The following is a 14305-nucleotide window of genomic DNA, read 5'->3' as shown; positions in this document are numbered from 1 at the left end:
ACAATTCCATGGCTTTTTTCCCCCAACTGTTTGTTTAACATCCTTTGGTCTCAATTGTACATTAATCTATAAAACTCTCTGAATCAGTGAGTATATGTAAATCCAGAATTTCCTAGCTTTTTATATGTCTACCAAACATTAAAAAGGTCCCTTTTGTTGTTCACATTTCTAATGTAAATTTATACATTCTAGACAATTTCTTTGGTGACATATATCAATTATACATCATTTTATAAACATTCTTTTTTAGATTATAACCTTGTGTAAATTTCAATAATTTCAACCCTGTATGTTCCCATTGATCCTTCTGTATATTTTAACCAAACATTTAGCCCAGTTTTTCCATAGATTGTTCTTCTGTTTCAAGTTTCAGTAAACGTTTATACAGTTTTGCATTCCCTGTGTGCCACCTTTGTATACAATTATATTTCAAACTCAGTGTTACAATGATCAGAAGTACAAAAGTCTTTTGTCTACTTTAAATCTTTCTAATAACTATATAAGAGAATCACTCTGCCATCAGTTTGTTTTCTTAATTTCATTTTATATTCATCCTGACAAAATTGTAATATCTCATAATAAATTAGCCATTTGTGTTTGCCTATTACGTCTTGTCGACAACATGCTTCTTGTGCTAAAAGCACACCATAGTGCTTGTGGTACAACTTGGGTTTCTATCTATTCCATATTCTCAATCTTGCATATCTAACATAATGATTTTTAAAATCCACATTAATTTTCTTCCTTACAGTTGGTTAAACTTCTCTTATGGATATATACTGTCAGTTTTGGCCTCGCTGCATGTTCTCCAATTTTGATCTCCAAAATCCTCAATTTCCGAAGTTTGTCTTCTCCAATGCTGTGCCAAATTTGTTTTTGCAGCTTTCAACACAGATCTGTGTGATATTTTTCATTTAGGGTTTCTGGAATGATACCTAATTAGACTATTTGTCTTTTCAGTTCAAATTTTATTTTTAGGACCTTTCTAAATATTTGGATGTCTTTCTTCCAATACATTTGGGACTAATGTTGCCATGTATGATAAAATGTTCCCTTTTTGTTATGGCATTTGTAATAATCTTTTTTTATTCTTTATCATCCCTAGGGGAGCAAAGCTGTGCGTTGTGAAGACTAAAAGAAAAGAGAGACAAGCAGAGACTCTCACACAAGATTATATTATAACACGTAGGTTTCTTTTGAATCCTTAATAAGTATAGATTTTTTTTATCTTGATGTAGTAAGACCCTAATACAAAGGGTCATAAAAGACTTTTTAAAAAGAACTAAAGTTGCTTATCAGCTGTTTGGTGGAGGAGAGGGAAGTGGGTAGCTTTATTCAGCCACATGTACCACCGCTATGTGCTAAGCTTTTAAAAAACAGAATTAAAAATTCTGTTCAATTTGTCCCAAATATAAGATCAGAAAATGGAATCTTCTCCAAAACCTTTAGTTTGATTTTTAGGGCCGGCTACTAACCCTTACCGGAATACTTTACTATATTTTGCAAACAATTGAAACCATACGTGGGCTTCCAGTTTTACAGATCCTTTAAACATACAGTATTTTCCCTTCTGGATGCTGCCTTAAATTAAAACACGGTACTTAAATTGATTTTTCTCAAAAAAGCTGGCTCAAAGGAGAGATTTCTCTCTTCCTCCCACTTCTGGGGGCTTCCTTGCAACAGTAGCTTATTGCTATGGCTTGCGTTTATAATCCAAACATGTTTTTGTCTTTCGTTCTTCCAAACTAGAGCATAATCACAATAAATTTGGAAGTTCTTTAAGGAATGTATTGGTTTTACTGCTATCACCAAACCTTTTCCTAATTTGAAAATACTTTTGTTTTTCTCTCCCATTTGTATTCGGGTGAAATATGGAACAAAAATTCTCTTTTTTAATATTTGAAGGGGTGATGTGTTTTTTTTCCCCCTGTTTTTGTTTTGTTGGTGCTCAAGTCAATATTGACTTTTAGCATCTTCCTGGACAAGCCCCTGGATTATTCTTGCTGTTTTTGGAAGTGGTTTCATGCTGTCGCCTTGTTCCTAAAGCTGAGAGACAGTGACTGGCCCAAAGTTCTTGATTGGTTTTGTGGCTAAGGTACAAAGACTCTCAGTTTATAATTTGATGTCGGTAACCACTATGTTACACTGGCTTTCTAAGTTTTACTAATATAAAGTTGGTGAAAAGGTTTGGGCTAGAAGACCTCCAAGGGAATCTCCAACCTTTGAGGCTTGGCTTAACCCGCCGGCTCACCACTTGCCAGACGTTCACGCATCCAATTCTGAATAGGCCACAACCTAGTAGTGGGCTGTGTGGCGTGGGGTTTGGGGACCCCTGGACTAGAAGACCTCCAAAGTCCGTTCCAAGTCCATTATTCTGTTATTTCTGAGACAGGTTCCCTTAAAATTACAATTTAGGTTAACTTCTTAAGAATATTTTCTGTACTCTCAGAGCAAGATCACACTTAGTAATTTCTACTGTACAAAGTAATTCCCTCAACATAAGAGGCATTCTACACTCGTCTCATGCCTAGACATTATGCCTTGCTTAATCCCAGCTAGTCAACTGAATGTGCTACATCTAGAAGACTATGAGATTATCTGCCTAGTTCAGGACTTTCAGTTCACAAGTGTAGGTGGCAAAAGAAAATGTTGGACGTTGTGTAACATTTAAAGCTCTCTGTTTTTAAATATGACATTTCCCTTTTTATCCACATGAAGCTCATGCACTTCCAATGTTTCGGGAAGCACGCCAGCGAAGTACAAGAAAACAGCTGGAAAAGGACAGAATGGATCCTGTGAAATCTCACAAACCAGAACCTCCAGTAGCAGGACCAGGTAACCAGATTTTTTGAAATCTGCTGTCAGGAAAATACTACAGAAGCCATTAGTTGCTTATTTCATGCAATCATAGAAAGCAAAAATTGTAGAGTACATGGGAGATTATGTAATTCAGCTCTCTCTCATGCAAAACCTGATTACGAAAGCACCCTGGAGAGATGTCCATCCAATCTTTACTTAAACATCTGTTGCAAAAGACAGTTTACCATCTGATAGTCTACTCTGTTGTGGCATAGTTGTTAATGTTGTGGAATTTCTCCTGAAGATCATCTGTTCTCATTCATATTCTAATTTAATCCCATTGTTTCTAACCTTGTCTTCTTGTTCTTAAAAATTCTGAACAGTCTTGCCTCATCTAGTTTATTTATTTAATTCATGTATATGCCACTTTGTGTCTAAAGTCTTAGAGCAACTGACAAGTAGCAATATTCATAAAATATATTTTATTTCTGTGATAAATAATATTCTTTTTTTAAAAAAACAAATTTTATTAACTTTACAGAACACACAGACAATCAAGGCATAACATAAAAGATCTTTCTGGAAAAACCAGTAGGACATACAAAATATTTCCAAATTGTAATATGTATCAACTTCATATCTTATCCCAATTTCTCCTTTTCATTCTATTATCCAGACTATATTTCTTACTAATTAAAATTTTTTGCCTTTCAAAAAATAATACACAAACATACAAAACATAAAATTACCATTTTCAATTTTCTATATAGCTTCTTCCCTCTTTTATCTTCCTTAGTTTTATTTTATTTATCTTATCTCAATACAATTCATAATACTTATCATTCTTTGTCTGTTCTTTTCCAGTTATCCATCCATCTTTTCTCTTTGAATATACTTCTCCTGTACACTGATTGGAGTAACGCCTTTGACTCTTTCCCCTAACTTAATGATGCTTAATATAATACTTACGTTATATTGGGATTCTGATTAGTACATTCTAAAATTACACAATAAATTTTATAAGAAAAACAAGTACACTACAATTACAAAATAAAAGCATATAACCCACCATAGATACCATTAAGAAGCTAATCATATATATTAATACACATTTTACTCTAAATACACATAGAGAAACACACTCTTATGTACCTTCCAGAATCCCTTTTTCAATTAAATTTACCCATTGTCTCTAAATAGATTTTGTTTCTTTAAGTCTTGCTTCCCACCATTAAGGCTTCTCATCCCCTCCTTTCTCTCTTGTTTATTTTTCTCCTTGCCTTTTTTACCCCATTGTCTCTCCTCCTCCCTTTTCTTCTTCTGCTTACCCCCTTTCTGTTGTTTTCTAACCTTGTATCCACCTTTCATCTCATTTTTCTCTTTTTGGATTGACAAGTAGCAAGATTCATAAAATATATTTTATTTCTGTGATAAATAATATTCTTCTTGTAGTTGCAACTTTGGAATTTTCTACATAACCATCTTTCAAGTACTTGAATGCAGCTACTATGCTTCTCTTAAAATTAAAATTTCTATTTCCACACTAAACATGCCCAGTTTCTCTACTGATGCCTTATTCTTTTTTTTCCCCCATGTTCCTGAATTAGTTTATCTATGTCCTTCCTAAAATGGGGTCCTAGAACTAGACAGTATATTCTAGGTGAAATATAATCAAAGAAGGGTTGAGAGGGATAATGACTTATATTGTGGAAGATCAAATGAACTTGATAAAAGCAAGCGTAAACTATTAATTATAAAAAATTGAAAATGTAATGCTGATGCACTAGAATATTCAAATTTTTATATCTCTGTATCTATCTATCTGTTTATCTATCTATCTATCTAGAAAAAGAGATTTCCTTAATATCTATCCTATTTGGTTTTACATTTTTCAAAATGGTTTATTCTTTGTTCTTATTAGGCCGTGGTGGTCGTGTTGGAACGCATGGAGGTACTCTGTCATCATTCATAGTGAAGAATATTGCATTGGATAAAACTGATGATAGCAATCCCCGAGAAGCTATTTTGCGACATGCAAAAGAAGCAGAAGAAAGTCCCTACTGGGTTGCTCCAGCATATTCCAAGTAAGCAAATTTTATAAAGCAGGAATTGGATAATATGCCTTAAACTCTGGTGGGGTTGAATATAAGAAAAATATCTATTTAAAAATACTATCTTCCATTTTGTTTCGATAGTTCTAACTTTTGCTGAAAATTGTAACAGTATCAATAAGTTGTACTAAAATGTCTTGATATATTTAGAATAGAATAACAGAGTTGGAAGGGACCTAGTAGGTCATCAAGTCCAACCCCTTGCTCAAGTAGGAGACCCTATTATACCATTTCTGACAGATGACAGTCCAATCTCTTCTTGAAAGCTTCCAGTGACGAAGCTCCCACAACTTCTAAAGGCAAGCTGTTCCATTGGTTGATTATTCTCATTGTCAGAACATTTCTCCTTATTTCTAGGTTGAATCTGTCCTTGATTAGTTTCCATCCATTATTCCTTTTCTGGCCTTCAGGTGCCTTGGAAAATAGCTTGACCCCCTCCTCTCTGTGGCAGCCCCTCAAATATTGGAACACTGCTATCATATCTCCCCTGGTCCTTCTCTTCACTAGACTAGCCCTGCCCGGTTCCTGCAACCATTCTTCACACATTTTGGCCTCCAGTCCCCAATCATCTTTGTTGCTCTTCATGGGCAAACATTTATTTTTGTAAATGTGGGAATGTTATACATATCAGAAATATTTTCCCTCTACATGTTTTACAACAATACATTGAACAGTTGTTGGTCGTCCTGCCCTAAAGCCCACAGTCAGAATTCAGAAGGATTATTGTTTCAAGAGGGCAGGTCACATTATGGTTTCTTATTAGCGACATAGATGGGTAAGAATTAGGAGGAGGGAAATCTAACGTGTTCATTTACATTATCGTATTACAATGTTCAGGTGAGAAACATTAGAGCAATAACTATATTGTACTTCACACCAACCTACAATGTGACGGCAGAGAAGCTATTATGAATCAAGGCAAATATATGTGTCCCAGGATAATGTTGCAGGATCCAATCTGGGTTGGTCACTGGGAACAGAAGTTTAGTCTCCTGAGCTTTCACACTTCTGCTGGAGCCCATTCTTAGGGAACTTCTCTGTACCAGAACATGTAAGAGATTCTGGTGAGAGAGAGAAGTTCCCTTGAGGATGGGGTCCAGGAGAAGTCCGAAAGCTTGGAAAACTAAACCTCTGATCCCAGTGACCGACTCAGATTGGATCCTGAATTATGACTGTACTACTGTACAACAGGCTTGAATACTAAAGTTTTATAAACTACATACTACAGGAAAAGCATAGCCGTAGGTGTAAGCATACTTCAAATTCTGTTGATAAATAGTTAATCACCAGTCATTATCTTGAGTATATTAAAGAGAATAAGGAAAAGGCAGGGGCTGGTGTGGATGGAAAATGAATTAGAAAAAGGAGAAAGCACAAAATGGAATTAGAAAAGGGTGAGTTAGAATCAGAGCCATCTAAATCCTGAAATTAGAGCTGATCTGAATGCCAAAACTGGATTAAATACATTATACAGCCATTCTTCTCGTGAATTATTTTCCCCTATAAATGTATACATTAAAAATAAGTAAATATAGACAGCATAAAATTTATAAGGGATATTCAGTCTTCCTTTTCCATAGGCTTGTACAGTGTAAGGAGAAAGAGCTCATCTTCGTGCCAGAAATTGGATTAAACACATTATATGGCATTTATATGCCTTACAGACAGCTGGTCATTTGCATTCTTCTAGAGAGTCATTGAGGCCACTTGGAGGTTTATCTATGTCCTCGGGGTCACCTAAATAGTGCAAATAGGTGTGGAGCTTCTTTGCAACTGCTAAAAGGACTGTGTTGTACAACACAAATGACCAGTTTGCAAGGGATATAAATCCTTCCATTCCCCACCATCGAGTCAGAGCTGAAGAAGCTTCTTGGATGAGAAGCGAAATGACTTCAAAGAAAACAAGAAAGTCCAGTTGCCTCTTGAAAAAAAGCACTTTGGGGATAAAAGAGATGATATCGAATTAGATGCTACAAGTATTCATTTTTCTAACATTTTGGCCTGATTACAGTTCTGTCACATGAAATATAAATGGAACAAAAACTCCTCAAAAGGGGGAGAATCATTATTTGAAAGATTAAAACAAGCTATAATTTACGTGCAAGCAACACATATTAGAAAAAAAGGGTATAAAATATTTGATTTTAAAAAATTTTACTGAAGAATTTATTTCTACAGGAATAAAAGAAGAAAAGGAATTGTTTTGCATATTAACCTTCAATTACAACCAGATTATATATTCACTGATGAATATAGCAGCTATGTTGGGGCAGAAATTAATTTTCTTGCTGTTAAGACTCTGATATTGCAAATTTATGCCCCAAACGAGCCTAAAGGAGGCTAGTGGCTATGTTATCTGATTTTCTCAATGGCTCTTCCTAGCAAGCGCTGAGTGGTTTGTTTATCTAGCTTGCAACACTTTTACAAGGTATGAAATGCTCTTGGCTGAATGCCCAGATGTTCAATTAAGCCTATTAAGAGCTTTCCCTTGCTGCTTGTCTTTCTGAGGTTATTGGGGGCTCCCCGAGCCCCGCAGAGTCTTAGTTAGGGACTTTCCTGAGCCCCTGTAAGCCCCTAGCAGCCCACCCCTGCCCCCAGGGGTGTGCGGACTACAGTTTGAGAACCATTGATGTAGATCTTTTACAAGAATAGATATGATTTGAATTTTGATGAATCTGATTACTAAACTTTATAAAATAAAGACTTTTTTTCAGACCATAATTTGAAATATACCTAAAAAGTAATTGATTTCATTGTCTTTGTTGGGTATATGGATACACCAACCAGGTTTGGGTTGAATAAATATGTAAACCTAGGTTAAGTGTTTTGTTGCTTTAAGCACAAGAAACTGCAATGTCATTGTGGAGTGCGGTTGCAGGCAGTTATAAAGGTAGGAAGGGAAACGTAATAGACCCGGCTTCTGGATGCACCTGGTTCTGTTCCTGGTCTGCTGCCTGCTGGAACATCTATCTGCTTGCTTTTGGAGGCTACTGTGCCAGATACCATTTCAACTGAACACAAAGACTGTTTGCTTGGTGAGCTGAGGATTCAGCGTTGTCTTTGAGAGAAAGGTATCGGGAGGAGAAGATTTACAAGCAGATAAGGACATTGTATTTACTGTTAATGGACTTGATAACTGGATGGATATACTGGATAATGATATATGGACTGAATGACACTTCTTAATCTCTGTGTGCAATAAATAACTATCTTAAAACCACAAACAGTGTTTTTGTCTCCAGTGTGTGTATACTCTTGGGCCCACTCTCTCTCATTTGCCTGCCTGGCTTGACTGCTGCTGCATACTCTGCTTGGGGTTTATCCCCAAATACTAACATTGGTTATGGGCCCAGCAGTGCGCACAGTCTAACTAACCAGGATATAGCAGTGAGAGCTGGTGTGAGTTGCACATTACTGTAAATACAAACTGTTTGTTAAATAGTTATTTTTCACAAGAGCAATGGCACAAGTAAATTTGCCAAATCTGTCCATGATATCCAGACTAGATGGAACAAACTATGTTTCATGGTCTATGAAATGTAGTTTACTGCTACGAAGAGAAGGTTTGTGGGACATAATAACAAACCCACCAGATGTATCTAACTTAAATCCTAACGATGAAGAGGATTATAAACTGATAAAAGATTATGAACGAAAGAATGAACAGGCTTTGTGCATCATAGGTCTCACCCTGTCTGACCAGCAACTCATTCATATCCGTGGAGTGGAAAATGCTGCAGACTGCTGGGAGAATCTCAAAAGGATTTATGTTCGAGACAGTGTAGGAGCTCATATCAATCTTACACGGAAGCTGTTTAGAACACATCTTGAGATAAATGGAGACATGTTAACTCATTTAAACTGTATGAAAAGCATTTTTCAACAATTACAAGAAAAAGAGCTTATTTTTAATGAGTTGCAGCAAGTATACATCATACTGTCTTCTTTGGATCGAAGCTATGATGATTTTGTGACTGCATTAGAGGTGTTGCCAAAAGACAGTTTATCAGTAACTGAGATTACCGTCAGGCTATTAGAAGAAGCCAGAAGAAGGTGTGAACGTGACCAGCTGAGAGAAGATAAGCCTAATAAAGAAGACAAATTATCTTCAAGGCTGGAAAGAAACCAGCTGTGTAAAGTAAAGCACCCGGAAGAAGAGAAGTTATCTTCAACGGCATACACAATTAAAAAGTGTTTTAATTGTGGAGGCAGAGGACATTTGGCAAGATTCTGCAAAAAAAAGAAAAAGCCAGAATTTAAAGAAGCCAAAGAAATCCTTTGAACTGGCCATGTTTGGCAATTGTGATATGAAGAATGATTTATGGGTGGTGGACAGTGGTGCATCCCACTGCATCACGAGAGATAAGACAAAGTTTATAAAAATGTCTACAAGTTCTCAACGTATATCACTTGCCAATGGTTGGCACCTCAAGGCCAAGGGTGAAGGTATTGCTTATTGTTCATGTTTAAACCAGAATGTAAAAATGTTATATGTACCACAGTTAAAAATGAACTTACTTTCTGTAAGAGTATTGGATAAACTAGGATATGTAGTTACATTTAAGAATAATAAGTGCATACTGGAAAGAGATGGCAAAAAGGTAACTGCAGCTTTAAATGGAGCATTATATGTCTTACATGATAGTAAGAAAGGGGAGGCACAGACTGTATTTAATAATATCAAGCCTCATGATGAATGTATCCATTTATTGCATAGACGTTTGGGGCATGTAAATTTTAAAATGCTAAAACGTACAGTGGAGTTATCTGAAGGAATAAGGTTAAAACCCTGTGATAAGTATTTGCGTTGTAATGTCTGTTGTGAAGATAAGAGTAAAATAATGCCTGCAAATAGGCTAAATGGTTTCAAAACAAAAGAACCTTTAGAAGTAGTATTTGCAGACATTATAGGTCCAAAGAAACCCAGTATGGGGGTGCTCGATATATACTGAGCATTATGGACCATTACTCTAGATATGGGTTTTGCTACCTAATGAAAAGCAAAACTGAAACATATCAACATTTCTTCAATTGGTTAAAGTTTGCTGAAAGAAAAACCAAACGCAAAATTATAACCCTGGTGACAGATAATGGTACGGAATTTGTTAATAGCAAATTCCAGAGTAGATTAAAGGCAGCTGGAATAGCTCATAAGACATCTGCACCATACAGACCACAACACAATGCATTTGTTGAAAGGCGAGGCCAAACATTGCAGGCGATGACCCGTACTATGTTAACTGATTCTGGGTTACCTGATTCTTTGTGGGGAGGCCAATGTGTGCTAATCATTTATTAAATAACGTGGTTAACTCAACCACTGGTGAAATACCATTCACCATGTGGCATGGCAGGAAGCCTGATTTGAGTTACCTGCACACATTTGGTGCACCAGCATGGGTGCATATCCCTACACAACTCAGGCGTAAAGGGCAACATAGAGCTAAACAATTATTCTTCGTTGGTTACCAAGCTAACCATAGGGCATATAGATTTTGGGAGAAAGGCACATCTAAGGTGTTATGTAGTGCCAATGCCCAATTTCTAAAGCACGTAGGATGGGATAAGTTAGAACAGGATAATAATAACGAGGTGATTATTGAATCATACAGAAATCCCATTAAGTATCCCTGTAACTTTAAAAATAATGTAAAGGAAGAAGTACAGGAAGAAGTACAGCCCTAGAGGAAGAAATAGCTGAGGATGAGGAACAGGTAGTAACTCAACCAAGCCCAGTAATACCCAGAAGGACTACACGTATTTCTAGACCGCCTGATAGATACCAGGCTAATACAGTGTGCCAGGAAAATAGAATCCCAAATACTGTGGATGAGATTAAAAGATATCCTTCTAAAGAGAAAGAAAAATGGTATGCAGCAATTAATAAAGAATTGAAATCTCTGAAGGATATGCAAGTGTATGAAAACGTGAGATTACCTAGTAATGAAAAACCCATTGGCTGCAAATGGATTTTTAAAATAAAAACAGATAAAGATGGAAACACAATCCATAAGGCAAGGCTAGTAGCCCAAGGCTTTAGACAAAGTGCAAAAGACTATGATGAAGTATTTGCACCTAGTCTGAAAGCAGCAACTTTAAGGGCAGCTTTAGTGTGGGCAGCAAGCAAGCAATATATAGTTAACCATTTAGATGTGGAAACTGCTTACTTGCATGCTCCACTAAGACATACTGTTTATATGAAAAGGCCTAATGGATTTAAAGGAGACAATAATAATAATAATGATTGTTGGTTATTAAAGAAGAGCCTTTATGGTCTTAAACAATCGGGCTATGAATGGAATCAGTATATTGTAAAAGAACTGACCAATATAGGGTTTAAAGCTGGTTTAGCCGACCCATGTCTATTTAAGAGGGAAAAGAATGGGAAAGTATCATTATTATTGTTGTTTACTGATGATATTGCTCTGATAACTAAGACTAATGATGAAGCAAATGAAATAATCACATCATTAGCCAAGAAACTAAAAATCAAGCAATTAGGTGAGATAAAGAGATATCTAGGATTGAATATATTGAGAACACAGAAAGGTTTTAGGATATCTCAGGAAGATAAGATATCTAAATTGCTAATAGATTATAAGATGGAACTTTGTAAGCCTGCAAAGACTCCAATGAGTCAGGATATTTGCAAAATGAATACACAAAGTCCCAAATGTGATAAGGAACTATATCAATCTTTGATTGGTAGCTTATCATATATTAGCAATTGGTCAAGGCCAGATATTGTTTTTAGTATTAACCAGCTGGCACGACACAATAACGATCCGCTTCAATGTCACTGGATAGCATTGAAAAGAATCCTAAGATATCTTAAAGGTACATTACACCATGCACTGTATTTAGAACCAAAAGGTGATCTCATATTGAGTGCTTATGCAGATGCTAGTTTTGCAGCAGAAAGAGATACTAGAAAATCGACTTCAGGAACAGCCATAATGCTGGGTAAGACATTAATAGGCTAGAAGTCTATAAGGCAACAGCATATAAGTTTGTCTACTATGGAGGCAGAATTCTCCTGTTTATCTTTATTGTGTACTGAGTTAATTATGTACAAACAAATGTTGAAGGATATGGGTATAACTGTAAATTACCCTATAGTTGTACATGAAGATAATCAGGCAGCAATTCAAATGGCCACTAATATTGCAGTTAAAACGAGAAGTAAACATACAGATTTGAGGTATCTTAATGTAAGACAGTCTGTACAGAGTAAATTGATACAGCTGGAGTACTGCATGTCGGAGGACAATGTAGCTGATCATTTTACTAAAGCCCAAGGTGCTATTAAGCATCTAGAGAGTTGTGAAAATATGGGTTTAGAATGTAAGGCATTACATATTTATGTCACCCAAAAGGGGAGAATGTTGGGTATATGGATACACCAACCAGGTTTGGGTTGAATAAATATGTAAACCTAGGTTAAGTGTTTTGTTGCTTTAAGCACAAGAAACTGCAATGTCATTGTGGGTGCGGTTGCAGGCAGTTATAAAGGTAGGAAGGGAAACGTAATAGACCCGGCTTCTGGATGCACCTGGTTCTGTTCCTGGTCTGCTGCCTGCTGGAATGTCTATCTGCTTGCTTTTGGAGGCTACTGTGCCAGATACCATTTCAACTGAACACAAAGACTGTTTGCTTGGTGAGCTGAGGATTCAGCGTTGTCTTTGAGAGAAAGGTATCGGGAGGAGAAGATTTACAAGCAGATAAGGACATTGTATTTACTGTTAATGGACTTGATAACTGGATGGATATACTGGATAATGATATATGGACTGAATGACACTTCTTAATCTCTGTGTGCAATAAATAACTATTTTAAAACCACAAACAGTGTTTTTGTCTCCAGTGTGTGTATACTCTTGGGCCCACTCTCTCTCTCATTTGCCTGCCTGGCTTGACTGCTGCTGCATACTCTGCTTGGGGGTTTATCCCCAAACACTAACAGTCTTTAATATAGCTATATTACAGTTACATTAACACTGCTTGGAGTTTATTGATTACTATTTAATAAGCTATAGTTAAAAGTATTGACTAAAATGGAAAATGTCTCTGGAATAAAGAGCATCTGTAGTTTGTATCTAGCGAGATGTAAACTTTATGTTGTATCTTGATCAGGTTTCAGTGTCTCGAGTTTTTCAACTGGATTCAGTTTATGTTCATATGAAAATAGTTATCAGAATAGCGTGCAAACTTTCATCTAGAGGACATTGTCTACTTGTATGATAAGCCTGGTGATAAGAAGTACTTTTTGTGACAGTTGCCAAAATACAAGATCCCAGAAATATATTAATAAATGTTGTGAGGTATGTACGTCTTTGATGTACGTTTTTATATGTCCTCTTAGTTATAATCCAGCTAAAAATCTGATTTTGGTAGATGAGAGCAGAAATTTTCTTAATCAGTAAAGAAGTGATGGAATATTTATTTGGGAGGAGTTTTTTTTTTCTCTCTCATTTTAAGAGCAAACCTGAACACTTCTGCAGAGCTCTTGTTTAATCATTATTGTTCTTTAATACTTTTTTAGAACCCAGCCAAAAACAGTTTTTGCAGAAGTAGAATCTGATGAAGATGAAACGGATGACAAGCCAGAGTGGAAAAAACGTAAAATTTGAAGAATTTAAATTGGAGGAGCTTCACAAGGGATTTGAGACAGAGATGAATTCTTTTTCCTTATGCAAAAGAAGTCAAATTACTGCAAGCAAAATTGCTTTTATGCAGAAGAATATTTTGCCCCTTTGAAAGACTATAATTGCCATAAAGTAAAATAGGATTGCTTAGCATAAAGTCTGTATTTTATTAAATAGCTAAAGTCATAAATAAAAAAGAATTATTTCTTCAAAGGCCTTTGTTTATGTATGTGTATCTTTAGAAGAGTAGATCATATTAACTTTAAAAAAAGCCCAATCCTATTTTTTTCCTCCTTAAATTATTTTTTCATTTGCTGATTTATCACCTAAACATTGTGAGAATCTTGAATAATTTCTGCTCCATATTTGAATTCCATTATTTTGTTTGTTTGTTTATGAAAGCCACAATGTATGTCAATAATATGAATTGTAAATGGCACAGAATCTTATAGGCGGGTAGGCAAAGCATTTGTAATTGGAAACATTTCAACTTAAAAACGATTGTTTTGATATGCTGGAAATGCCCTGATGCAATTGTAAGCATTCTGGAATGTTCCAAGTTCAAAAAAGCTGCATTTGGATCTGAAATCATAGATGTTTCAAAGGCAGGCTATATCTGGAACGGTGTCAGAATGTTCTTGGTTAAATTGGAATGGTCATTTTCAACTCAAAAGGTTTTGCACAGTACTAATCTTCTATTGGCAAGTTATTTCCGCCAGATAGATCTATATCATAAGATATCATTTCATA

At 35.9% G+C, this 14305-nt stretch overlaps 1 protein-coding gene across 1 annotated transcript in view; it reads left to right on the top strand.

The window, feature by feature from the left end:
- The window catches only part of WDR70 (WD repeat domain 70), a 127755-nt gene extending 113987 nt beyond the window's left edge, over positions 1–13768 (top strand). The window contains exons 15-18 of the mRNA XM_026715826.2: positions 1106–1185; positions 2719–2835; positions 4721–4883; positions 13453–13768. Coding sequence (XP_026571611.1) covers positions 1106–1185; positions 2719–2835; positions 4721–4883; positions 13453–13540 — 448 coding nt within the window. The 3' untranslated portion in view covers positions 13541–13768. The remainder of the gene's footprint in view (positions 1–1105; positions 1186–2718; positions 2836–4720; positions 4884–13452) is intronic.
- The last annotated feature ends 537 nt before the right edge of the window (positions 13769–14305 follow it).

Source organism: Pseudonaja textilis, chromosome 2 (assembly GCF_049901715.1).
Source record: "Pseudonaja textilis isolate UNSWEBS1 chromosome 2, rPseTex1.2, whole genome shotgun sequence".
NCBI classification, from domain to species: Eukaryota; Metazoa; Chordata; class Lepidosauria; order Squamata; family Elapidae; genus Pseudonaja; species Pseudonaja textilis.
This window is presented reverse-complemented; position numbering and strand designations above follow the sequence as displayed.